At 50.3% G+C, this 24,474-nt stretch overlaps 9 protein-coding genes across 9 annotated transcripts; 5 read left to right on the forward strand and 4 right to left on the reverse strand.

Moving 5' to 3' along the window:
* Positions 1-389: 389 nt before the first annotated feature.
* CDV56_107116 (urate oxidase) lies at positions 390-1,416 on the forward strand (the record flags this gene model as incomplete). The annotated part of the gene is made up of 3 exons (XM_026760735.1): positions 390-529; positions 588-1,234; positions 1,295-1,416. The coding sequence occupies 3 exons, from the start codon at positions 390-392 to the stop codon at positions 1,414-1,416; spliced, it is 909 nt and encodes a 302-aa protein (XP_026617372.1).
* Positions 1,417-1,805: 389 nt separating this feature from the next.
* CDV56_107192 (mitochondrial 54S ribosomal protein uL13m) lies at positions 1,806-2,449 on the reverse strand (the record flags this gene model as incomplete). The annotated part of the gene is made up of 3 exons (XM_026760811.1): positions 1,806-1,936; positions 2,002-2,362; positions 2,429-2,449. The coding sequence occupies 3 exons, from the start codon at positions 2,447-2,449 to the stop codon at positions 1,806-1,808; spliced, it is 513 nt and encodes a 170-aa protein (XP_026617373.1).
* Positions 2,450-2,862: 413 nt separating this feature from the next.
* On the forward strand, positions 2,863-3,660 carry RPS16 (40S ribosomal protein uS9; the record flags this gene model as incomplete). The annotated part of the gene is made up of 4 exons (XM_026760862.1): positions 2,863-2,908; positions 2,985-3,007; positions 3,212-3,283; positions 3,370-3,660. 4 exons carry the CDS (start codon positions 2,863-2,865, stop codon positions 3,658-3,660), a joined length of 432 nt encoding a protein of 143 aa, XP_026617374.1.
* A 6,894-nt stretch (positions 3,661-10,554) lies between these two features.
* On the reverse strand, positions 10,555-14,686 carry CDV56_107585 (putative cytosolic regulator Pianissimo; the record flags this gene model as incomplete). Its single annotated transcript, XM_026761204.1, has 4 exons — positions 10,555-10,756; positions 10,828-10,994; positions 11,050-12,888; positions 12,941-14,686. The coding sequence occupies 4 exons, from the start codon at positions 14,684-14,686 to the stop codon at positions 10,555-10,557; spliced, it is 3,954 nt and encodes a 1,317-aa protein (XP_026617375.1).
* Positions 14,687-15,710: 1,024 nt separating this feature from the next.
* On the forward strand, positions 15,711-16,552 carry CDV56_107786 (DUF3716 domain-containing protein; the record flags this gene model as incomplete). The annotated part of the gene is made up of 2 exons (XM_026761405.1): positions 15,711-16,212; positions 16,269-16,552. 2 exons carry the CDS (start codon positions 15,711-15,713, stop codon positions 16,550-16,552), a joined length of 786 nt encoding a protein of 261 aa, XP_026617376.1.
* Positions 16,553-17,136: 584 nt separating this feature from the next.
* Positions 17,137-18,489, reverse strand: TYR1 (prephenate dehydrogenase (NADP(+)); the record flags this gene model as incomplete). The annotated part of the gene is made up of 4 exons (XM_026761467.1): positions 17,137-17,295; positions 17,410-17,541; positions 17,609-18,208; positions 18,268-18,489. The coding sequence occupies 4 exons, from the start codon at positions 18,487-18,489 to the stop codon at positions 17,137-17,139; spliced, it is 1,113 nt and encodes a 370-aa protein (XP_026617377.1).
* A 1,156-nt stretch (positions 18,490-19,645) lies between these two features.
* On the forward strand, positions 19,646-20,326 carry RPS14 (40S ribosomal protein uS11; the record flags this gene model as incomplete). Its single annotated transcript, XM_026761540.1, has 4 exons — positions 19,646-19,712; positions 19,770-19,842; positions 19,955-20,115; positions 20,175-20,326. The coding sequence occupies 4 exons, from the start codon at positions 19,646-19,648 to the stop codon at positions 20,324-20,326; spliced, it is 453 nt and encodes a 150-aa protein (XP_026617378.1).
* A 782-nt stretch (positions 20,327-21,108) lies between these two features.
* CDV56_107971 (AAR2 splicing factor family protein) lies at positions 21,109-22,530 on the forward strand (the record flags this gene model as incomplete). Its single annotated transcript, XM_026761590.1, has 1 exon — positions 21,109-22,530. The coding sequence occupies one exon, from the start codon at positions 21,109-21,111 to the stop codon at positions 22,528-22,530; it is 1,422 nt and encodes a 473-aa protein (XP_026617379.1).
* A 464-nt stretch (positions 22,531-22,994) lies between these two features.
* On the reverse strand, positions 22,995-24,308 carry CDV56_108037 (branched-chain amino acid aminotransferase, cytosolic; the record flags this gene model as incomplete). The annotated part of the gene is made up of 3 exons (XM_026761656.1): positions 22,995-23,171; positions 23,227-23,828; positions 23,894-24,308. 3 exons carry the CDS (start codon positions 24,306-24,308, stop codon positions 22,995-22,997), a joined length of 1,194 nt encoding a protein of 397 aa, XP_026617380.1.
* Between the last annotated feature and the right edge of the window lie 166 nt (positions 24,309-24,474).

Below are 24,474 nucleotides of genomic sequence, written 5' to 3' on the forward strand. Positions count from 1 at the left end.
CATGACCTCCGAGCTTCAGACACCGCGATAAGATAAACGGCGACATGCTTTAGGAACGGAGTACAGCAGGAGGGATGGCCGCGGCCGTCCAATTGCGCGGCTTTCGGAGGTGGCCGATATGGATCGCCAGCAACCATCATGCGATGCGATGTTTTTTCGCGGTTGTCCCTTGGTTACCGGATTTAAAAGCTCTTGTGTCGCCTGCTTGCATTCAAATATCAAGCTTTCCCTTCCTCCTTCCCCGGATTGTCAAATCGTGAGCTTTGACTTAATCATTACGCCCGGTTTCCTTATCGTTTCTTGAGCTTCCCCGCAGGGCAATCACCCCAATTCTCCAACTACACTTCTTTCCGAACAACTGCAGCTATTCTGCTCATTAACTGATCAAAATGTCGGCCCCTATTACTGCTGCTCGCTACGGAAAGGACAATGTCCGTGTCTACAAGGTCCACCGGGACGAGAAGACCGGTGTGCAGACGGTGGTGGAGATGACCGTCTGTGTGCTGTTGGAGGGAGAGATTGACACTGCGTGAGTCGAACGTGATAGAAAAGAGTCAGACGAAAGGACTAATTGGGCTCTACGACAGCTACACCAAGGCCGACAACAGCGTCATTGTTGCTACCGACTCGATCAAGAACACCATCTACATCCTCGCCAAGCAGCACCCCGTCACTCCCCCCGAGCTCTTCGGCTCCATCCTGGGCACCCACTTCATCCAGAAATACAAGCACATTCACGCCGCGCACGCCCACATCATCACCCACCGCTGGACGCGCATGAATATTGACGGCAAGCCCCACCCTCACTCCTTCATCCGCGACAGCGAGGAAACCCGCAACGTCCAGGTGGACGTGACCGAGGGCGTCGGCATCGACATCAAGTCCTCCATCTCCGGCCTCACCGTGCTCAAGAGCACTGGCTCGCAGTTCCACGGGTTCCTGCGCGACGAGTATACCACCCTCAAGGAGACCTGGGATCGTATCCTGAGCACCGATGTCGATGCCTCCTGGCAGTGGAAGCGCTTCAGCGGCCTCGGCGAGGTCCGCGCGAACATCCCCAAGTTCGATGCTGCCTGGTCCGCGGCCCGGGATATCACCCTCAAGACATTTGCCCATGACGACAGTGCCAGTGTGCAGGCTACCATGTACAAGATGTCCGAGCAGATCCTGGCGGCCGAGCCCTTCATCGAGACCGTCGAGTACTCTCTGCCTAACAAGCACTACTTCGAAGTTGGTGAGTACTAACGATGCTTCCTCTGACTTGGTTTCCATAGCTAATTTCTTATTTCTGCAGACCTCAGCTGGCACAAGGGCCTCAAGAACCTCGGCAAGGATGCGGAGGTGTACGCACCTCAGACAAATCCCAACGGATTGATCAAGTGCACCGTGGGCCGTTCATCCAAATCGAAGCTGTGAGGGCGTCGCAGTCAGAGGATTGCATTTCATGATTTGACACGGAGTTAGCCAAGGCATAACTGTACATAGTCTCTGGGAATAGGGTATTTCATCTAGCAATCATTCATCTTTCCGTTGCGCATAGTATAGTACAGAAGCACCGACATGTAGGCGACTGAATCCCGCTGCAAAAGGGGGAAACTGTTGGGAATGATTGAATAGAGAAATCCCGAGAATGAAAAACAATAAGTCACAAAACTCCCACCCATGCGCTAGTAAATCGGTCCTAAAAGAGCACAGAAAATATAGAGTTACAGAAGCAGATGGCGCCGCATCCGAGCGGGAGAAGTCAAAGCAGCTGCGAAATATTCTCTTTCTTGTTCGATTTCGTCCCCTTGGCCAAGCATCGTTCACGCAGACTGCTTGGCCTCAACCTCAGCCTCCTTGAAGGCCTGCTGCACCTCCGGCAAATTGCCAATAACCGACTTGTTGCCGAACTTTACGATATTCTCCTTGTAAGGATGAGCCAGACCCTCGAAGGCTGTTCAAGTCAGCAAGAGACTCCTTCTCCCAAAACAATCAAAAAGCCAAGACCGGGAAACTCACTCTTCAATCGAGCCAACCTCTTATCCCGAAGCCGGTTCTTGGGCAACATCCCCCGAACGGCCCTCCGGAGAACCTCACCACCGCCCCATTTCTCGAACATCTGGTCCATGGTCATGCTTCGTAGGCTACCGGGCCGCGTGGTGTGCGTGTAGTACTTCTTCTGGAAGCGCTTCTTTCCCGTGGTCCGCAGGTCATTGCAGCCTACCGCGACGACATAGTCTCCGCAGTCTGTCGAAGGGTCGTAGATGGGCTTGTGCTTGCCCATGAGGAACAGGGCGATGGAGGAAGCCAGGCGGCCGAGGGAGCGCGGATCAGAGCCGACGTCGACATAGTGCCATGTGCGAGAGTAGGCTAGACGTGTCTATATGTACATATGTTAGATCGTGATGGTAGGAATGGAGTTGCAGGACTGAGCGAGCTACCGCACCTTTCCTATGGTCTGCGACATCTTGAACTGCTCTCCTCAACGAGGATGGAGAGGGGGAAAACCGAAATTAGAACAATTGATTGATGAGATCAAGACGGAATATAACAAGTCCCCGGAATTGGCACAAGACGTGTCGCTGATCCCAAGTTCCAAACTTCCGGCAAACCTCCGCTCCCAGAGTCCAAACTCCTCCAAGCTTCGACGGCATCGCCGACTCCCACAGGCTCTGGTATCACGTGACCGCAGCCCCCCGACAAGCCCTAGAACGGCACTAGCGCGGCGCACTAAGCGAGTTTGTCCGCACGGATTCTGCCCATCTCGAATCGAAAGCCGCGAGAAATATAGCCCTGCGACGACGACAACTTTCCAACCCCTTCGAACCCACCCCTCCGGCACACTCCTTCTCGACACCGACAAGGGCCACTCTACACATCATGGCTTCCGTCCCGAGTGTGCAATGCTTCGGCAAGAAGAAGACGGGTAAGTTTTTCGTGTGCTTTGCAAAGGGACGCGGAGGTGAGAAAACGTGATGACTGACTGGGGATTATCTGTGTAGCCACCGCTGTCGCCCACTGCAAGGTATGAGGAGAATTTTTTTTTCCATTTCCCTATGATGTCGCCCAATTGGCAAACTGCGTGATTTTATCGAGATGGATGTCGAAGGTTGAAGAGAACGTCCGGAACGTGAAAGAGAAGGGTTGATTCGGAGGACAAACGGGATTCGCTTTTTTTTCATTCGCATGGAAACAACAGAACAAATGCTGAGAATTGTGTTATCAACAGCAAGGCAAGGGTCTCATCAAGGTCAACGGCCAGCCTCTCTCTCTGGTTCAGCCTGAGATCCTCCGCTTCAAGGTACGACTATAAAACCATCCGAAAGCGTCGCGACAATGCGAAGGAAGAAGACAAAAGGGAACTGAATCTGACGACAATGCAAATAGGTCTACGAGCCTGTCCTGATCGTCGGCGCTGACAAGTTCGCCGGTGTCGACATCCGTGTCCGTGTCTCCGGTGGTGGTCACACCTCCCAGATCTACGCCATCCGCCAGGCCATCGCCAAGTCCATCGTCGCCTACTACCAGAAGTACGTCGATGAGCACTCCAAGAACCAGCTGAAGCAGGCTTTTGTCCAGTACGACCGCACACTGCTCGTCGCCGACAACCGTCGTACGGAGCCCAAGAAGTTCGGTGGTCGCGGTGCCCGTGCCAGGTACCAGAAATCCTACCGTTAAACGACCCCACCAAACAAAAAGCCACGAAAAAGCGCAGAATGGTGTTATGTTTCTCTCACGGTGTACTGGGGAGGAGATCATGGAGCAATCCCACTGGGCAATCGAACAAGGTTCGAATTTGGTTGTGGCAGTGGAATGGGTTACTGGCCCTGTCTCGGATGGAATTAGTATAGGCCAGGAATCTGAAATATTACCCATTTTTCTTGTTTGTCATCCATCTGTCCTCAAACAGAGATGAGCGTTGCGGAGGTTATCCTGCGTCATCTGTTTGGGTCATCTCTTTATCTGTATGGGTCTGGACCTCAAAAAAAGGAATGCAATTCTCGGATATACTGTGACCAGGATTGACTCAGAAGGGTGCAGTTGTCTTGATGACTTTTTTACCGTTACAAGACGTGGAAATTCAAACACCATTCTGCCTATGATCGATGATGACCTGGTTCTACAATTTTGCTAGAAAGTATTGCACTTGAATCGCGTCTCTCGCAGTATTCGCCGAATCGTGAGCCTCCATCACATACATAGGTATAGACGCATCGGATGCTGAAGGACGCAACAAACCTCATGTCCCGTAGACGCTTAGCGTTTGGCAACGGATGGCATCTGCCTACTAGAGGTGGTCTTCCTCCTCAAACATTGCTGCTCGTCCCTTCATCACTGAAAGTTCCGCATCCGTATTCACTGGATTCGCACGAGACCAATTGGAAGAAGCTTCACCTGCCGTACCAGCTTCTCTCAGTCAAGACACTTTTCAAACTTTTTGTCATATTCGAGATCATTCCAAGCAAGACAGCGTCATTGAGGGAAAACGCGAGGGAGAGATGAACCCACCTTGGCTATTTGAGCATGCATTTGTCTCCGAAACAACTATGCCAGAGCAGTCACCAGGGTTAGGCTGACACTCTATTCTCCACCAGGTTAATGCCACCGTTCAAACACGGGCTGCCCAATGCGTCAGGTAGACTCTCGTGGTTCTCAACATCATCGTCTCCGGCGCCATCAAGGGAAAGAAGGTGAAAACGATTTGAAGCTGACAATGACTTCTTCGAAGGTGGTTGCACTTCTCTTTTGGGGCCAGTGGGGACCTTGGACAATAGCCCTGCGCATTCATCAGGGTAGAATCCAATGCGCATACCCTTGTAAGTGCCTCGAGACATCATGCAGGACCGAGCAAATAGTGTATTGTGAACGGAGTTCGTGGAGATGTATGCATTGCGTTGCTTGAATTTAACAGTGATCACAATCAGGTTATGGATATGCTCAAGGTCCCTCCGGATAAGTGATTCGGTGATATTTGCATTCACATTGTTGATCACTAGATTCCGAGTTGCGCCATTCTTGATCTTCGATCCGACGTATGGGGGAAGGTAGAATTGCCGGTCATTCCATGAGACCTCGACCTATGAAGATGAGGAGGGGTTAGTTACAGGTACATGTGCAGCTGCTTCGATGGGCTTTCTTACGCGCTTCCCGGCAACATGACAGCCATAAGTCTTTGCGTACTGAAGGAATTCGGCAGCGGCAGCTGGTTCAACAAACGACACGTAAGCGGCGTGATCCCGAGCCCGAAGGTAAAGATGTAGCAGAGCACCGCCTCGCACTGCATCAACGACGTCTTGATGAGTGACCCGGTCCGGTAGGCCACGAATGAAGACAGTGCGTTGAACTGCTGGGGTAGAAACAGAATCTGCGCTTCTCGACTCGTCATAGTCATCCTTTTCGTCACTGTTTGGAGAAACGATGCCATCATCTTCAGTATCTTCCTCGTAGATCTCGCCGGCCTCATGAGCAGCATTTCCATGATCATTGGAGCTCTTGAATTGAGTAACAGGACGATTCCCGAGTTCATCGAAATCCTTCTCTTCATGGATCTCACCAACAACTTCTGAGGACTGAGGCGGAAGGTCTGCTCCGTGGACCAAGATCTGAAGCAGAGAGTGGTCAGCAAGTGCATGGTTGGGATGACTCCGTACACAACCCTACATCAAGAGTTTCTTGAGACAGACCCCCGCCCAAGAGAGAGTCTTTCAGCTTCTCTGCATGGTGCTCAGGTGAGTATATGGGCTTGCAATATGGCCTCGTGATTCGTCAATCAGCGTAAAATGTGTTGACCTACTGAGATGATTCGATGCTTGCAGCTAGATTCATGAGCAAAAGGCGCTGAAATAGCGATTGGACGATGGCTCTGTATCTTACAAGCTGCTGGTATTCTGATTTGAGAATAGTCACATAATCTGCGCCGAGCAGGCTGATATTTTGAGGTAAAGTTTGCTGGGTCAAGCGTCACGCGAGTATGAGCAGGGATAAGCATACTCGTGTAGAAAGACAGGAACTCACAGTTTCAGTTCTGTCAGAAGTGTCAGTACTGTTGTTTTCCATTTCTGATTCTCGAGACATGCTATAGCAAAGATGGGTGTGAAAGTGAAGTATGAATACTTACTTCTGAGCAAAGGACCTAGAATAAAGGTCTCCATATGAGGTGATTGAAGACATTGTATCTAGTACCGGTTGTTAGTTGATGACAAAGTAAATAGAAGGAGGAAGAGGCGAACCAGCGAGCCAAAAAGGTCATCTAATAAGTAGATGCTTTCAGCCAAATCAGAGATAAAGTAAGGCAGAAAAGAGTTTAGGCAGAGACAAGGTGCAGAAGAGGCAAAGACGAGATTCTCCTTATGTCTCTGGGGAAAGGCATATCGCAATCATTCAATAACCCCACGTTGGCTTTGCAGGAGCGATCGACCAGATGACCAAGGCAGTTGCTCATTTGTTTTCAAAGTATAATTCGATTTCTTCATGCTCTCTCCACAACTCTTATCTCAGGCAGCTTGAACAGCTTGAGTCTGTTGCCATACTTACTTATTCTTGGGATTGTTTCGCTGAAACAGCAGTCAAAGGGGAGTGAGTCCCTTGATGGCCATTGCTAGCCTACAAAACTACATATCATCACGGCTACCTACGTACTATACAGAGCGCATTAATTTACTCAGAGGTAGGCCAGCTCTATCTATCAATCTGCTATATTTTTCTCTCGCTTCTCAAATGTTGAAAATGCGCTGTGTGACCAAACATTCACTTTTCCCAGACTCGCCCTGTCTAGTGCCGCTGGACAAGTTAGACCAACTGGTATCCCCCCAAAAAAAGACAAGGTCAAGTGAATGATGGTTCACAGGCCTTCACATTAATGAAAAGCAAGTTCCACCATCCGTATGATCTGTCAACTGTTCCCATTGGCGGTAATGCACAACCGGTGAGCGGATGCAAGGTGCTTGCTTGCTACACTTGCATATCCAACTATCACCAGCCACAAAGCTCATCGCCTCACTGTGGATGCTTCATTGCTCATCTGTGGTATTCTGTACAACCAGTGTCAAGAAAATTGACACAATAGCTGATTTGATTTTCCTGCGACCTAGATTCAAATACAGAGGCAGTGAACAGATTTGCGCAGCGATCCAGAGATTGAGCGACGTACGCAGTTGGGTATAAAGATAAACAGACTTTTCAAAGTGTGGATCGTTCGAATGTGGAGAATGAGCATGAGCATATTCGGTGGTCCTGGGATTCAGCCCGCATGATGAGCGTTCTGCTATTCCTGCACGAACTGCTGATGGAAAAGTATTTGAAAGAATAGGAAACCGAGGAAACGAATACTTCAAACGGCCGCACGTCTGATTTCGCACTAGCTGACCGCTACGCGCAGAGTGCATGATGCGTTGAAGATCGCCAGACAAGTCCATTTCCGGCAAAAAGGCAGATTGGATGTGAGACCAAACCTGGAGTTGCTTTTTGCTTACCATCGCATTGCCGATGAGTGAAGATATTAGCGATTGAAGAATGCGGCATGTGCTGTAATCTCAAAGTTTTCTCCGGCATGAACATTCAGGTGAGAAAATTTCTATCAGAGGCTCTACCCGGTATCTGTTGTCTGTGCCTGAGCCTCTCCCTCATCATCGTCTTGTGGCCTTTGTAGAGCTCTTGGCGGCTCAGGTTGTTGCTCTATGTTTTGCCTAGTATCTACTGCTTCTCGTCGTCTGATTCTCAATATTTGACCGAAATTGGCGGCAACCTGAAAGAGAAAGATGGCAAGGAAAATGCCAATAATGAGGGTTTGTGAAAGATAAGATCCACCGTCTTGAGTCGCAATCCGCCGTTGATTGCTTTCATATGTAGCATGGCCGGAGGAACCGAATGACACAGAAACAGACAAGGAGAAAGGCGTGAAAGAGGTGAGAACACTTGCAGAACGCACCGACGTGGACGATGTTATCGGACCTAGAGCCAAGGGAATGAGACCAAAGACGAGAAGTGGGACGGCTAGTCATAAGACAGAGGTGAACGATTGCGGAGTCGACCTGACAAAAAGGTGTCAAAGTGAGTATAAAGTGTCTTCTGGAGGATTGATTATTGAAAACTGGTAAGGACACTTGAGGAACATACCAGTCCCGGGTTTCTGCCCTTCTAGCCCACTGTGCGGTGATCTTCAGCCGCTCCCTAACACTCGTTGCTGACAGAAGCGCGTACTTTTCCTCTTCAGATACTGGGAAAACACAGGCAAGCCACCAGGGGAACTGCGCTGGATCCGAAGGTATATCTCCGTAGGCCATCAAGATGCGTGGCTGCAGCCATCTGGCTCCTTCGCCCCGCCGCTTTCGTACAAAGTCCAGTCCCAACTGAAACAGTTCTTGCGTTGGCATTAAATCTAGTGGCTGTTGGGATGGCCGGGCTTCTGCTGAACCACTTGAGACGGCCGATGTCTCCAAGGACTCTAAATTCTCCTCTTCCGCGATAGGAATATCGTCAACACGCTGTATTTGGCCAACATGGTAGCCATCCACTATGTCAGATTTAATGACTTTGAAGCGCGATACCCCGTTGGCAAAAACCAGGCTTCTGCCATCTGGAAGGAGTTCAAAGCGCTCAACTCTAAGAACTGTTCCATATTGCATGAATTGGGACCCGCCTAGTTGTCCTTGCGGTCGTCCTAAGCGGTTATACATGACCATTCCAAACTTGTGATCTCTACTCTCCATGACTCTTCGCATCATGAGGCGATAGCGAGGTTCAAAGATATGCAAGAAAGTCGGCATGGTTGGAAATGATAGAGAGTTGACGAACAAGGGTAGAACGGTTCCAGCATCTGAATCGGACTGCTCCTCAGCCAGACTCTGCTTTTGTGAAGCAATCTGGTCCGGGAAAAGGAGCTGTGTAATGTCAGATATCCTCTTATTGACTGGCTCAGAATTTATGGTCGAAGACATGTTCAACTTGCGTCGGCAAATAGGACAGAGATCACTATGATCTAAGACCGTTGCAACACAGCCGCGACAGAATGTGTGGCCACAGGGTGTGGTCAATGGGTCTGTGATTAGCGAGTAACAGACTTGACAGTCCAGCTCACTCCGGATGGAATCTTTCAATCGCTCAAAGAGTCCACTTGACTGATCAACCTCTCCAGAGCAGTCTTCGAGAGCACTCTCGTAAGTAATCTCTGTCGTATCGTAATCGAAGCGTCCCTGCTTCACCAAGTTGTACACTCCCCTCAATACATCGGAACCGATGTTCGCACAGTTCAACATTAGCTCTTGATCCTTAAAGCCCTTCCAGGTCATCCGAAGCACCCCCTCCCCCTCATTGCTCGTATCCGACGCCGCCGCAGTATGCGCGAGAACTTCATCAAAGACATCCACGAGCCGGCTCAGCAATACATCAGCCCCGCAGTCCCCCACACAATGCTCCCCATGGCAGTTTTGCTTCCCTCCCCAGTAGCACCTGAAGCCTTGCTTCCGTCCCTCGTCCGCCGGATATGTGATTCCCCTCCGCTCACGAAGCGGGGGAAGACAAGCTCGGCAGAAGGTATTTCCGCACGGCAGCCTGAGCGGCGAGCGGAGAGGTCGCAAACAGTGCGAGCATTGTATCAAACGTATTAGAGAATGCGCTAGGATGGGCTGAGAGGGCGTGATGCTGTTGGGTGCGGCGCTGACGGAGGCGGTATCTCCATCATCATCGTGTGGAGAGTGTGGAGAAGAGGTCACTCGGTCATTTTCCATGGGTGCTGGGTCAGTTGATGGTCAGAATGAGTGAGTGTGACGAATGTATATGGTGAAAGTAGTTTTGAATATTCCACTATCTTCAGTATAAATTGCTGGAGTAGATAGCAAGAAGCGATCGATGCCTGGCTTAAGAGAGATCAATGTTGGGGTGCTTACACGGCGGAGGCATAAGACCTCGGCCATCCCGACTCCCGAGATTTGAGAGTCACTCCACTCACTCTCGGTTTCAACCAATCTACGCAAGGGCAATCTGAGATCGAAAGCTATTCTACATCATACTGGACTGATAAACTTTCAGAAGCACGATCGCTAAAGTATCAGTAGTAGCTCATTCATGTCTGCTCTTCATGCTGGATATGCTGCATGGAGGATTGGATATGTGTTTGTATGTACAGAATTGTTTGAGAGACACTCATGAGCCAATGAAACTTGAAGCCAAGAGTACCCGTGATCCCTTGACTGTTGATCAAGTCATCGCCTATTGAACTCCTATTCCCTCAGTCATTTGGGACACCGGTCTCGAGCAGATGTGATAAAGCGGGCAGAGAGTCACTAGAGTTTAAAAGAACATAACATGGTGACATCTTTCGTCGCTCAAGACTGAACATGCCTGAACGCCATACCAAAACAGAAGGGGGTAGTCAGTAAGAAAACGTAGCATCTCACATAAAATGCCTAACCTTGAAATCAGGAATGCAATAGTGTGGTTCATAACCATCGTCGTCATTCACATTCAATGGGAGGGGGGGGAAGAGATATGTATCGATGATGATTTTGCGTAGGATGAGGGGAAAAGTACAAAGGCCCAAGACGGATGGTCCAGCCATAAGATAAGACAAATCCATCAGTCAGATTCTTGCGATGAGGTAGTCTCGGAGTCAGTGTCAGAGTCTTCTTCCAACACGATACGTCGCATTACACTCTTGTCAAAAAGATCAAGGGCGAAGCGTCGTGCCGGTAGTCGAAAGTGATGACCCTCGAGGATGCTGAGAGCCTTGCGAAATAGGTGAGGTTGGCGAAATCGATCCGGTTCTTTCGCTTTAATGCTACAGATTGACATATGTCAGCCTCAATTCTATTCGAGATAACCGTGATCTTGAACACATGGTCGGCTTACTTATGAAGATCCGTGGCTGCTCTTTTGGATAGAACTGTATTGCCCATGTCGACTATTAGCTTCAAGATCTTCTGATTGGCAGGATCTGGATCGGTCGTGGCCGCCTTGAATTTTTCATGGGACAAGCGTTTAGCTTCCACCGGCCGAGAATGAGAAGGGAAATCGACCTGCAATCACTGTTCAGTATACTTTGAAAGTCTTGAATGTTAATGCTTCACCTACCAAGAATAGCTTTTTGAAGTCTGTGGGCAAACTCAGCCCGATGGAGTCCCCTTTCTGGTCGACCGCCGAGTCCCACCCAGCTTCCCGGAGTACTTTCAAACCATGACGACTGCGAGAGATCAAGCCAAGAACAAAGAAAGCAGTGCCCCGCATTGTCAAGACTTCAGCGCTTTCGGCAATCTTCACAATTTGCTGAACGATGTCCGTTTCGAGAAACGGTGCTCCCAATTCCATAGAGCCAACGTTGCCGACAGCCCAGAGGCAGCCCTTGACTTTGAGAAGCGCCTCGGTATCTTCTTCGTCCAATCGAAAATCTCGAATCGCCCAAGCGAATTCACTGAAGTGGCCCGATTGTTCCAGAAGTCGACACCCCTCTTTCGTCCTCGCAAGTTCTCTGTAGAAATGCGGCGGTACGACTCCAATGTCCTGCAAATCCACGAAATCCTCAGGCGCAAAGCTACCCCTGCGGGGTTGGTCAACGTAGGCCCTGGAAAGCGCAGCTTCCACGAGACCAACGTAGGCGTCGTTCCGGCCTAAGAACCAATCGTCCATTTCTTGCGTGATGTAGTCAAGGCCGTCCAAGTAATGATAGCCAACCGATGTCGACAAAAATCGTAGAAGTAAAGGTGCGCCAATCTCACCGAGGTGATCGAGTGAAGGCCGACATTTGACAACATACTCGAGGTAGTCTCGCTGGTTGCACGCTTCCTCAAGTATCTTGACGGCAACCTGGCATACGGAAACATCAGGATCGTATAGCTGGGTTACCAACAGCTTAACAACCCAGTCCGCTCTCCCGATTCCCCCTTGCGCGGAAAGATGCACATTTCCGACTGCGTACTTCCGCAGCAGCTTCGTCGCGAATATGCGGATCTCTTTAGAACCAGTAGTGAGGGCTTTAGACAGCAGAACTCTCAAATGGCTTTCTTGACTATAGTCGAGGTTACCCAAAAGAGTTTGTATCAGATCATCCCGATCCTGGAGTTCAATGATATGGTAGAACATGTTGAGCATGTGCCATCGCTCCATCATGGCAAGGCCGTTGGGGTCGCCGCTCAGCGTTCCCAACATGGCAAAGTATCCTCCGCTCAACGTGGTAGCCATCTGCTCTCGCGAAAAGAGAGGCGAAGAGGAGGTCAGTCCGCTCATGCGATCCACTTGTGCGAGACATTCAGCAACCTGCCTTAAGAATTTGTTCTCCGCCAGATACTTTGTTCCCTCTGGGACTTGGACTAGAGTGCGCATCAACGCGCATCCGGTCCGAATATACCGCTGATTCGGCTTGGTGTTGGGGACCATAGAAAATCTGTACTTGAAAGGTCGATAGAACCCTATGAGCCGTTTCATAAACTTTGAGCCCTTTATGGCCTCGTCTAGTCTCTTCGGGTTTGTTAGGGGTCCTTCGACAATACGATGAATCAGGTCCCATTTCCACTTAATGTAGTTGACAGTATTCAAGACGTTTGTCTCCAATATCGCATTGCGGAATTGCGTCTCATCCATGGCGGGGCTCAGTCGATCTTTGCCTTGGTCGCCAGACAGAAGTGATGCAGAGATGTCCACATCCACGTTATAACGCCCTGCTCCATTCGAGAAGCCTACCGAGCGAGCTAAAGTTCGGTTTATGCTCTCTATTTGATATATGGTTGAGCTGCAAACGTCGTGGTTCTCAACATCAAACTTGACTGCTGCTGGGAGTAAATGTGGAAGAACTTGGAGTTTTGCGCTGATATGTTGAGGTAAGGAATGATGTGCCAACTTTAGCACCTCTGTCAGAAGTAGTGTAGCTTTTCGCCTGAGTGACTGATCTGTCTCTTCCTCGATGAGATCTGAAAGGGACTGTTCCTGGTTAGAGTATGTACGGAAGGAGAAAGATTCATGAGAAACACACCTCTGAAAGTCCGGCATCAATCAGCGTCGCGAGAATCAAGGTTGAAAAATGCGCGGTCAAATCAAACCTATCATCATTGCTGTCGTAAAATGCGCGAACTGGTTTCGCGTCAGACTCGGATCTGAGGTTAGCAACTCTGCCATACGTGGTGAGTCGGCGGCCTGCGAGAAAAGATGATGACCACGAAGGTGGTTTGATCCTGAGGGCATCAAAAAGTAGTTCCATGATTAGATCTCTTGCCTGTGGATCGGGGTAGTGCAACGATTCTAGGAGGGATTGAAGGGGTTTGGCTTCATGTCTTGCAAGGATTACCAATCCCGGCCATGTTTTAAGCATTGCGGAAATGGCTTTGGCAGACGATTTCAATCGCCCATTATGAACTGAGTCCGAAAGCGAGTCAGTAAATGGTGCGAGTACGGCTTCGAGTTCGCATCCTCCTTGCAGGTGTTTTCTGCTGTGCGGCGTATCGAGAACATGTAGGAAGCTTGCAATCAGACTTTCCGATGCGCCGAAAGTTCCCTCTGCCAGAGCATCATGCAAAGTTGCAAACCCTCCAGCATAGGCGATCAGCTCTGGGTCCTTGACCAAGATTTCAGCGAGGGTCATGATAGATATGTTTCGAAGACGATCCTCTTGATGTTCAGCAATGGAGACGATCGTTCGCACAACAGCCCGCGAGATTTCGTGAACGCCGTCTTTCACATCCAGAAAAGCTCGGACAAACTTCAATGCCTGTTCGCGCTCAATGCTAGCTTTGCTCTCCTTGACTAGAGATAGTATCACTAGCTCATCTGTGTGCAGGGACCGGATGATTTGAAGTGATTTTCTATCAGCTATGGCGTATCGAGTCAAGCGGTATCCAGCCGCTACGACTTCTTTGCTGTCACTTAAGAGCATGACTTGAACGCGCAAGCCGAAAACGGACCATGCGAGATCGTATTTCAGGGTTGGGTGACGCCTAAAGAGTTCGACCAGACTGTTGGCGCGCTCGACATAGTAATCTGGCGCCATCCCTTCAATCTCCAGAGCCTGTAATGTTTCCGCGAGGACGTATGTAGGCGACTCCATCTCCGCCTCAGCTTCTTCCAATCGATCATCGTCAAGGGTGAGGTCGTTGTTGCGGGAGGGCGACCGCCTGGGGCTACCCCGAAAAAGAGACATCGAATAGCGATTCCGCGGAGGAGTTGACGGCGCCTGCGCACGTAGTAATTCCTCCTCGAGCTCATGGTGTAGCTCCGCAAGCTTGCGATTGGACGAGCTCAGTTCTGATTCCACCCTCAACCGTTGATCCTTGGTATGTTTCGGATCCTTGGCCAGAAGTGCCTCAAGCATGTTTTCGGTTCCCGTCTTGATCTTCATCTCTTTGGCGATCTTATCGCGAATCGCAGCCTGGCGCTCCTCGGTGCTCGACAATTCATCCAAATCAACGTTGCTGCTTCCTCGTCGCCTGTAGGTACCATCGGGTCGAGGTGTGACACTCCGCGATGTAGTCATGCTCTTAAGCTCCGAGCTGAAACTACCAGGACCCCCGAGGGAAGGTGCTAAAGAGCCTCCAGAACCTCCCCGAGGGCGGATGGTTGCACTATTTCCAGACTCCGAGCGAACATTCCTCCCAGGTCTTGAAGCGGTCTCGGCCCAGCTGCCATTTGCGGAGGCATCATCATGGCTGGTATACGACCGTCCGTCACCCAGATCACGGTGCTGGTTCGACGTTGCGGAGAAATTTGAATTATATCCGGACGCCATAGATCTCCATTTAGTCGCAAGTGGGGAGTGCGTGTCACCTGTCGCGAGAGAAACAAAGGATGAAGGACCGCATTGAGCTCGAAGGAGGTGAATCAAGAGGGTCTTGTAAACAAAGGCCGGTGGCTTCAGATCGGAATGAGGTGCTGTTTGGAGAATGAGGAGTCCGAAGGGAGGGGAGAGTGCGCCGCGGTCACGGACGGCAGCTTTTCCGTGGGTGAAACAAGACCGTACCGCAAGCTATCCAGATCGGCAGAGGTTCGATGCAGGTATCAGAACAACGGCATCATAATTTCGCTCCAAGGTTTAGAAGTATACTCCAAGAAGGGACTATACTCCCCCTGTTGATGGTTTCAAGCTGGGATCTCAAGTCTTGGCTACCACTGGCTGACTAACTTGGTGACAACCTTATCGCCTAAGGCCGCTATCCTTTTTATTGGCGCTCTGTCTTGTACAAGGGATACCTTAAGTGATAAATGTCGACCTTCTTGGCCCCCTATGAGACTTAATTATTAATTTATGCACCTTGTTTGGCTTGAATTCTAGTGTCTAAATAGACCCTGCATATCTGGGCTGAGAAGGTCTTTTTGGATCAATGCTCTGCAGAACCTTGATGCAAATCTGCTTGGGAATATATACAAGACAAGCTGGCCGGGCGCTCGCTGCCAGCTTCAGCTGCCAGCTTCAGCTGCGCCAATTCAGAATAACAGTCGGTCCGAAACAGATACAACACCCAAGGAGAGTTGTCAATGGGGTTGCGAGAAGCCAGCACAGTAGGAAGCAATCTTGCTATGCTATTCAACTTCCTATTGAATGTTGTGTTACTATTTTCTATTGAAGTTATATGATAATAGGCAGTAGATAGATATATAAGATGCCTCCCACCCGAAGATTTGACCGGCTGCTATCCAAAACTTTTTCTTTTACCTGCCACTAACTCCCTCTCCTGCGAACCATTGTTGTTACGCCTGCCAAGGTGCCTCCCATGCCCCAGTTCGATCGTCAGTTGCAAAGCCCTGGCTCAAAGATGGGCTCCATGACCTGCAAACGCAAGCGAGATGCTGCCTCGACCCGCAAGAGTGCCTCTGCCACTCCCAAACCAAACACCACAGCCGGTTCTGTGGCTGCTGCTGCCAATGCTGCTGAGATAACCTCCACGACTGGCCCCGATACAACTGTTGTCCCGCCTCCCGATGTCGCCCCTGGCGACTGGGCCGATATGGCCATGGACATCACATGCTACGAAGGCAAGCCAAGCAGGGCCATGGAGGCCCTTGGACAGAAGACTGCCGTGAGAGAACCAGTCTGGCGGGCCACCTACGACCCAGAGGAGAGCTTCAACCTGGGCCGTTTCGTTAACTGGGAGGCATTGCAGGTGCAATGCATTGGTGCCGTGACTGCCTCCCCCTGCGAGCACTGCCGGCGTGGCTATGGCCCTTGGGCACAGTGTGTTATGCTCCAAGGCTACCTTCGTGGTAGCTGTGCGAATTGCCATTACAACTCTGATGGCGCTCGCTGTAGCTTCCGCCGTAAGTATCTAACAGTAACACAATATAGTATGCAGCTATATACTGACATGGTACAGCCCCTAAGACTGCCAAAGCTGCTGAGAAGAACACTGCAGCAGCAGCAAGTGTTACGACTGCCTCCGAAGCCCCCAGCCATGCGCCTGCTCCCACCCCCAGTGCTGCTGTCCGTGCTGCTGCCACTGCTGCCCAGAAGCGGGCCAAAAAATTACATCACTTGTGCAGAACAACCGCCATTGCCTGCGACGCGGCCGCTGTGGCCCTAGCTTCAGCTGCTAGGGTCATGTCACACCTTGCACAGGAGTGTGTGGATGAGGCTGGTATACACGAGAAAGTGTACTAGGGGCACACCACAATTAACACTCTCCCTTGTTCCATTGTATCTGATTGGGATACATTTACTTGGCTTCTGAGGAAGTACTCTGAACATGGTCACAATCAAGGCGTCATGGGGATGGATGTAAACCAAGAGGCTCATAAGCACATAGAGCACCATGTGCATCATGCATGACATGAAAATCTCCAAGTGGGCTAGCATAAACAATCAAAATGCTACCATCGCCATTTAAGTGCTGTCATGGCATTCTTCTTAGCTCAAATTTTGCTTGAAACACGATGCTTATCGGACTAAGGCCCGAATATGCCTTGTGCATAAGGCCGTTGGATAGCCATGAAACCAACCAAGCTGGTGGTTGCCAAGGCTTCGACCATTCTTGAAATTTAGTAGTGAGATTGCTTCATGAATAATTCCTCAAAGGAAGACTCCTACAGCCAAGAAGTGACTACTATACAGACGCCTACATGTTCTGATCAACGGAGCATTCACAGAGTGTAATTGAACAAGTTTATGATGTATCATCTATGCCCTCTTTCTGTCGTTCGTGCTTCATCACATCATCCTGGTTTCCCTCAACTTCCCGAATGCGCTTATAGTGTCTGCGTCGCTGTCTTCTCCAAGATCGTCTTCATCATCTCGTTTCCAAGCTTGACTGCGTCAGGGAAACGAGGCGCGAAGTACTGCTGGATTCGCTCGAAGCGATCACGGTAGGATTCGAAATCACCAAATGAAACGCAATCAGACCACGCCTATTAATTGTACGCAATACGTCAGTATCCCAGGCTTTATGAACGATAGTATGAGAAGCCTCCTGCCCCGCGGCATCACTGCGGATAGACCATCGTGCGAGATTGAGTACTTACCCTAGCTGCGAATGTGAACTCTAGATCGTCCGAGCGAAAGGTTTTGTCGTCAATTGCGGTATCTAATGCCTCATCGAGGAGCTTAGGGTTGCGGAATAGATACTCAGTGACTCCCAACCACAAACGGAAGAGCTTCAGAGAGCAATTAGCAACTCAACATGGAACGATGCAAGCAATACATGGTATTAGCGTCACTCACAGGTGTTGAGCAGATCATATGATCGTACGGTACGATGCCCAATTTCGACCAACAATCGACAATTGCAAGGAGACTCAGGTGGTTGTTCGGCGGGTGATTCTCGCGAGGCTGGTTCGAGAGGGAGAAGCGATCGAGGACTTCATCCTTGAGGAGCAAATCCTGGCCCTCAGTACCGTCCTTGAAGACAGCCGCCCCGGCCGCCTTGACTCGACGTTTCAGCTCCTCTCGCTGTCCCCCGATCATCAGTTTATACAGCTCCGTTACGGATTGGGCATAGGTGCGGATCTGTTCCTTTGCAGCCGGGTTGAGGATGGCGAGGCCAGCATAGACGTGCCATTTGTTAGAGTAGATGCGTAATGTGATGTTGATCTTGACGTTCTCAATCCCGCCAACCCAGCGCGACATCTCCCAGGGGAACTGATTGTTTGCCTGCCAAGCCGTTCCCATGCTTAAGAAGGCTGCATGTGTAACAGCTTGGGTATCTGCAGTGATCCGGTCATGCATCTCGCCCGTGAGGTAGACATATTTGGAACCGAACGATGAGAGTACCTCTTCGACGAATCGCAAACTCTCGTCTGAGGCACGGTGCTGAATCAAGACCTAGAGCAAACCCTGTTATTATGCAGGAAAGACTCGCAGTAACACAACGCGTGTCGTACCAGAGGTTGTCCTTTCGGGTTGACCTGGGGTCCATGGAGCGAATGACACGATAAGATTTCTACATCTGGAGGAAGATGCTTCTCGAACGCAGCTAATTCAGGCGCCTTGCAGGATGTTTGGCCGCCGACGATCGCACCGACCTTGGTTGCTTTCCACAAGTCAGAAAAATCGATACTAAGAGTGGTGGAGGTGGTATCCTTTGCTCGAACAAGGACATACATGGCCCATACTGTGCAACTACCCTGTCGATGACTCCAGCCTCTACACTGTATATAATATAATCGCTAATTCTTGAAACCAGGTGTCCATTCGGCAGTATAGTGACACCTTGCTATATATACGATGAGTATGGACAGCATGAGCTGTGAGCAAACGACGTACTTGAGAGGCAAACTCTTCCTTTAGACGATCATAATTCTGAGGCAGATCACAAGCATTTACCCTTTATAAACAGATAGTGGTTAGTGAATTCCAGCCGCTTCAACAGACTTAGTACGAGTACGAGAACCTGAGAAACTTGAGAGTTAGCGATCAGTTGGAGGACAGCAACATCAGAGCTTCGAGAACAAGAAATCCTTCATGAAGGTTTCAGACAAAAGAAATAAAGGTAGCTGAGATTTTACATCATCGACAACCTGACGGTCAACCACAGACCAGAATGGCGAAGCGGTGCAACCGCCAGGTCATGCTCGAGCCAAATGCACTCAAGTCATCATGTAAAAGGAAAAAGAAAAAAGAGGAAAAGAGAGAATGTCTTACCTATTACGAGCGAATGACGGTTGTCAGTAGGGAAAAGTGATGATTTACCTCCACCCTGCCATACTGAGCCGCTGGGCATACATCTTGCCCATGTCTCCCAAACCAATGATGCCAATCATGGCATTTTCCTTGGTGAGGACCATATTGATTCCTAGTTAGCGGCACCAAGCTAATAAATGAGCAAAAGGTGCACCTAAGCCAGTGGACGGGAGAGAATACGAAAATCTCTAGAACCACCAGGCTATGCTGTTTTATTGAAAGAGAAATGAGACCCGAGAAAGATCTGCACTGCTGATGTCTGATTGTTCAAGAAGTGAGAATCTGACAGAGCGGCGGAAAATTTAACTCCTAGCTTAAAAGCTCCTGGCTCACCGCCTACCGGCCCGACTGCTGCCGTCTCACCGAGCACATTGTACGGTTTGTACGGAGTACCTGTTGTTTCTGCCTCAGGCTGCAACTCGCTTGACCGCCGCGAATCAACTTCGGGCCAATCAGCGCGGTGCAACCTTTGTAGGGCACACACAATCTCCACTTTTTCTATCTCGAACTCCATCAGCGTATCTTCATTTTCTCTTCTTCTCTTTCTCCATATTCCATCCCACGACCAGCACACCCAAAATGCCTCCCAAGAAGACAACCACTGCCGCCAAGGAGAACGTCTCCCTCGGTCCTCTGGCCGGAGATGGTATGTTTGAGACAATGCGAAATTTTGCGCATACTGGACTCTAACAGTCGTGTACAGGCAAGCTCGTTTTCGGCGTTGCCCGTATCTTCGCCTCTTTCAACGATACCTTCGTCCACGTTACCGATCTGAGGTTCGTTTTTGTTCTTCGCAACTTTTGGCCTCGTGCGATTGATACCCTCGAAGAGCGATGCGCAATGGGGTTTCCTTAGAGACAAGGAACTAACATAGATTTCCAATAACAGTGGTCGCGAAACCATCTGCCGTGTCACCGGTGGTATGAAGGTCAAGGCTGACCGTGACGAGTCTTCTCCCTACGCTGCCATGTTGGCTGCTCAGGACGTTGCTGCCCGCTGCAAGGAGCTCGGCATCAACGCTCTCCACATCAAGATCCGTGCCACTGGTGGTATGTAGCAAAACTTTCGAGAGGGTGTTGTCAGGGACATGAAGCTAATTATACCACAGGTAACGGTACTAAGACCCCCGGTCCCGGTGCTCAGTCCGCTCTCCGTGCCCTTGCTCGTTCTGGCATGAGAATTGGCAGAATCGAGGACGTGACCCCCACTCCTTCCGACTCTACTCGTCGCAAGGGTGGTCGTCGTGGTCGTCGTCTGTAGACGTGTGCGGGTGTGTCTTTGTCCAGGTTGTGCAAGTTCATTGCATGGCTGGATTGGAGGCTACCGCCAGGGCCTTGTGCCCGCGGATGTGGATGGAATAAACGCGAAGAACGGCCCTTATCGCCTGGTCTTCAATTTTTCTCATGTCCAAAAGTTTTTGTCTTCGGTTCGGGGGGTTCTAATAGTCTGTTAGCCAGTATAGCAGCTATCTCTGCCAATATAACCAGAATTGGAGCATACTCGGGGTTCGTGGTGTAGCGGGATAATTGTAGAAGGTTGATGTGGGTTGCCGTATGAATCCTAGCAGTACTCAGTCTCGTGCATATTTCATTCAAAGTAAAGAAGGCATTCAAAATCAAGTGGCAAATCAGCCTATAATCGATCTGAAAGCTAGATGGAGAAGCAGGACTTGTCGAGGTGATTATTGCTAGCTAGTGCGGGCGGAAGTTCAAATTCGGTAAGAGCTTTGGAGCTATGGCCAATATAGTTCATTCTTTAATCTGTTCACCAACTCATCAAGCGCAATCATTCTACCTCTAGAGTATTCCAGTCCCTGGATCCTACTCACTCTGCCATCTCGCGCCTCTTTGACGTTGTCGAGGACAAGTCCACTGAAGGTCGGTTGATGCCATGAACTGACGTCAAGGCTGAGATCTGTATCCCGGATCACTTTCACGACGGCAGATTTTTGAACGGCTTGAACAGAGCAGTCGCTTCCTGCCTCTCCAAGCAGTCACTGAAAGTGGGCTTACAAGAATCGCGCTGCGTCCACGTCCACAGCCATGCCTCTTCCTCTCTCGCCCTCCCCCACCATCCTCGTCCCCCACCTTCCGCCAAAGACCCTTGTCGGCATTGATCTCGTCACCTTCACATCGACAGTCAACTTTCACGGGATACGAGACCTACCGAATGGTTGGCACTTTTTATACACTGGAACAACAGAAAGCCTTTCTCTGAGATGCGGGGGGTGGTTCTACGTCGGCGATATCAGCGCCTTTGAGGAGAGTCACAATGGGGCCATTGTACCGGCATCAACCAGAAGTTTGGGCTCGGATATTTTCGTCTGGAAATGGAACTCGGAGACAGAAACGCTGGAGCCTCTACGAGCAAACAGCGATGCAGACAGGCAGGAGGCGATGCGGCATAAAGCGAATTTAGGCGCTGTCTGGCAGCGTGGTGGGCTGTTCCGGTACCGCAGTCGTGTCTCGTCATCGCGGACACCACAGTCGCAGTCGCAGTCGCAAACGGAGCAAAAGGGTCCTGTTCAAGAAGACATTGATGAAGTTGATGAGGAAGAAGGCAGAAAAGATTGGGCAGACTTGACGAACAGTATTTCTCCAAGGCTTCTGTCGCGGATTATAGGCCACCCTGAAATGGACGTCGATGGTCGGCCTCGATGGATGGTGACATCTGGTAGCACTGCGGAAAGGGATAGTGATCAGATCCCAGGGCTTCCGGGTCCCAACTCAGAGGATCTAGCTCAGGTTACCGGGGAGCAGGAGAGCGAATTCTCGTTTCTTCCTGTTGACCTGAAGCGCACATGGAGAGAAGGAGCTATTGGACGGGAGAGGACTGAAGCGGCGCAAGATCGTTCATGGGCATTAGGAGACCTGATTCAACGACACTCCAATAGCGGGGACCACGGAGAAAAGACGGGAGAGGCACAGATTCTGGGTGAACTTCAATTCACTTTCTTGATGGTTCTAACATTGATGAACTACTCATGTCTGCAGCAATGGAAAAGACTGCTGGAACTAGTCTTGACCTGCCAGAATGCAATCAAGGATCGCGAGCCTTTCATGGCGAGCGTACTGCGATTGCTTCTGCTACAGCTCAAACGGTGTGATGATGTCGAAGGTGGACTATTCGATATTGACGGACACGAGGGCGGGGAATTTCTGCGCAAACTTTTGATGAAGTTCAGGCGAACTCTATATGAAGTCATTGACAATCCGGGTCCTACGGTGAAGGCGGAGTTCGACAAGCTGGCTACATGGGTCAAAGACGAATACGACTGGGAATTGGATCGCGAAGCATTTGTTCGCCGGGGCATGGTCCAGCTGGAGGATGGCGAGCAAGTTGAGCTGGAAATGAATGATGATGACGAAGACGACGAGACAGGGGAGTATGCTCCCCTCGTCGTCGATCTCGGTGAAGGGAACACGATGGAGGATCTGGACATGGACAATGTGGCTTCGGCATAGGCGAGTATCCTCTGCTTAATGACAACTCTCTGGCATATAATTTCAATCGACTGTTTACACGCCATCACGATTCCTTTTGACCCTGTGCGCCATTCACTTACGCATCTCAAATAAGCGACCACAGGATGAGTGGAAAGACATATATATCAGTTATGTGGCAAAGGAACAGGTTTCCAACATATTCCGATATGGATCTTTCACTCTCTGGGCATGCTACCATGCCCACACCTCATTCAGTGCGAATCAAAACAAGGCATTCAACAGTCATCAGGATCAATCCTCCATGCCGACAAGGAAATTTGAATGGTATTTGCAATTCCAAGAGCTAAGCTCAGCACAAAACTATAGAAAATTGGCATGTTCAGCATGAAAACTCCGTTCTGGCCACCATCCCGCATGCAACCAACACATTGTCACTTTTGAGTCTATGTCTATTGGCAAAAGAAAGGATGCATTCATTCATCTTAATTTTCGACCTCTCCCTCAATCACATAAGACCAATCATGGTTCTCCTTGCCATACATGATGGCATCCAACCAAGATCTGATCTGGGCAGCGTATCCCGCACGCTCAACGCCCGCATCAACCATGTCCATGTCGAGATCGCCGTTCCTGACGAGCTTCACCGGAGTGATAAAGTACTATTTTGCATTAGCGAAAGGATGCGTGAAAGTCGTCGGGTGAAGATTGACTTACAGCAGTGCCGGAGACGAAGGCTTCAACGATGCGTCCCTCCTTCCAGGCTTGCTCAACATTTCCGATGGTAAGCGCCTTTTCCACAACATCAACAGGTGCAAGGCTTCCGACAGGCTTGGCCAATCTCGACCGCGCCAGCTCCAGCACGCTGCGACGGGTAACACCGGCAAGGATGAGCTGGTTCTCAAGGGGCGCGGTGACGAGCTCAAGTTTGCCGGTGTCCTTGTTCTCCCAGACAATGAAGAAATTGCTGGCGCCGGCCTCGGTCACTTGACGGTCCTCCCCGAAGAGCCAGAGGACTTGGTCAAAGCCCAAGGCTTGAGCTTGACCGTGGGCTGCCAGGGAAGGGCCATAGTTAGCTCCGAGCTTCGCGTAACCGAAGCCACCAGGCCAGGCACGGATTGTGTCAGGGTGGGAGGCGAGAAGCTTCAAGCCGGGCTTGGTGCCAGGCTCGACGGGCTTCTTGGATGGGTCAGGCCATGGCACGGCAATGATGAAGAGGAGGGCTTCTTTGGGTGTTTGCACACCCAGATGGGGGCCGCTGCCGATCAAAGTGGGACGAAGGTAAAGGAATCGACCGGGTTGGTCCTTGGGGAGCCAGCCTATTGGAGGAAAAAACAATTGTGTTAGTCCATGTCAAGGATTCTTTCGAAGAAAGGATGCATACGGGGTCCATCGATCTGCATCAACTTGGCGATAAGCACCTTGAGCTCCTCAAACCGGAAGCTGGGCAAAGAAGATCTCTGGGCACTCATGACAAGTCTCTCGCCGTTGCAGTCCGGCCGGAACAGACGCAGTTTGCCATCGTATCCTCGGTAAACCTTCATGCCCTCGAAGCATTCAGTAGCATAGTGCAGGCAGCCAGCGGTCGGCGGGATGCTGAGATTCTCGTATGGTCTGATTTCCGGGGTCTCCCATCCATTGTTCACGGTCCATCTGACGGTGACCATGTGGTCTGTACAGTGCGAGTGACTGAGTTCCTCCGGGGAACCCGGTTCAGGAACCAGACGCAGGTTGGTGGACAGAGTTACGTTGACGGTCGAGGCATCAAGCTCTCGTACTGTCTGCGCCATGGAACCCATGATTGGCCTGGTGGGATGATTGCTGATACGATTTGAGAATTGTATTATCGCAGAACCCAGTTCTGACCGAGGGGCAAAGGTTGAGCGAGGGGTTCGAGGTCAATTGACTTTAAGTTGGGAGTTGTGAGTCACTATCAGATCCGGCGATTGTGCCGAACTATAACAA

The sequence above is a fragment of the Aspergillus thermomutatus genome, assembly GCF_002237265.1.
Source record: "Aspergillus thermomutatus strain HMR AF 39 chromosome Unknown NODE_24, whole genome shotgun sequence".
NCBI classification, from domain to species: Eukaryota; Fungi; Ascomycota; class Eurotiomycetes; order Eurotiales; family Aspergillaceae; genus Aspergillus; species Aspergillus thermomutatus.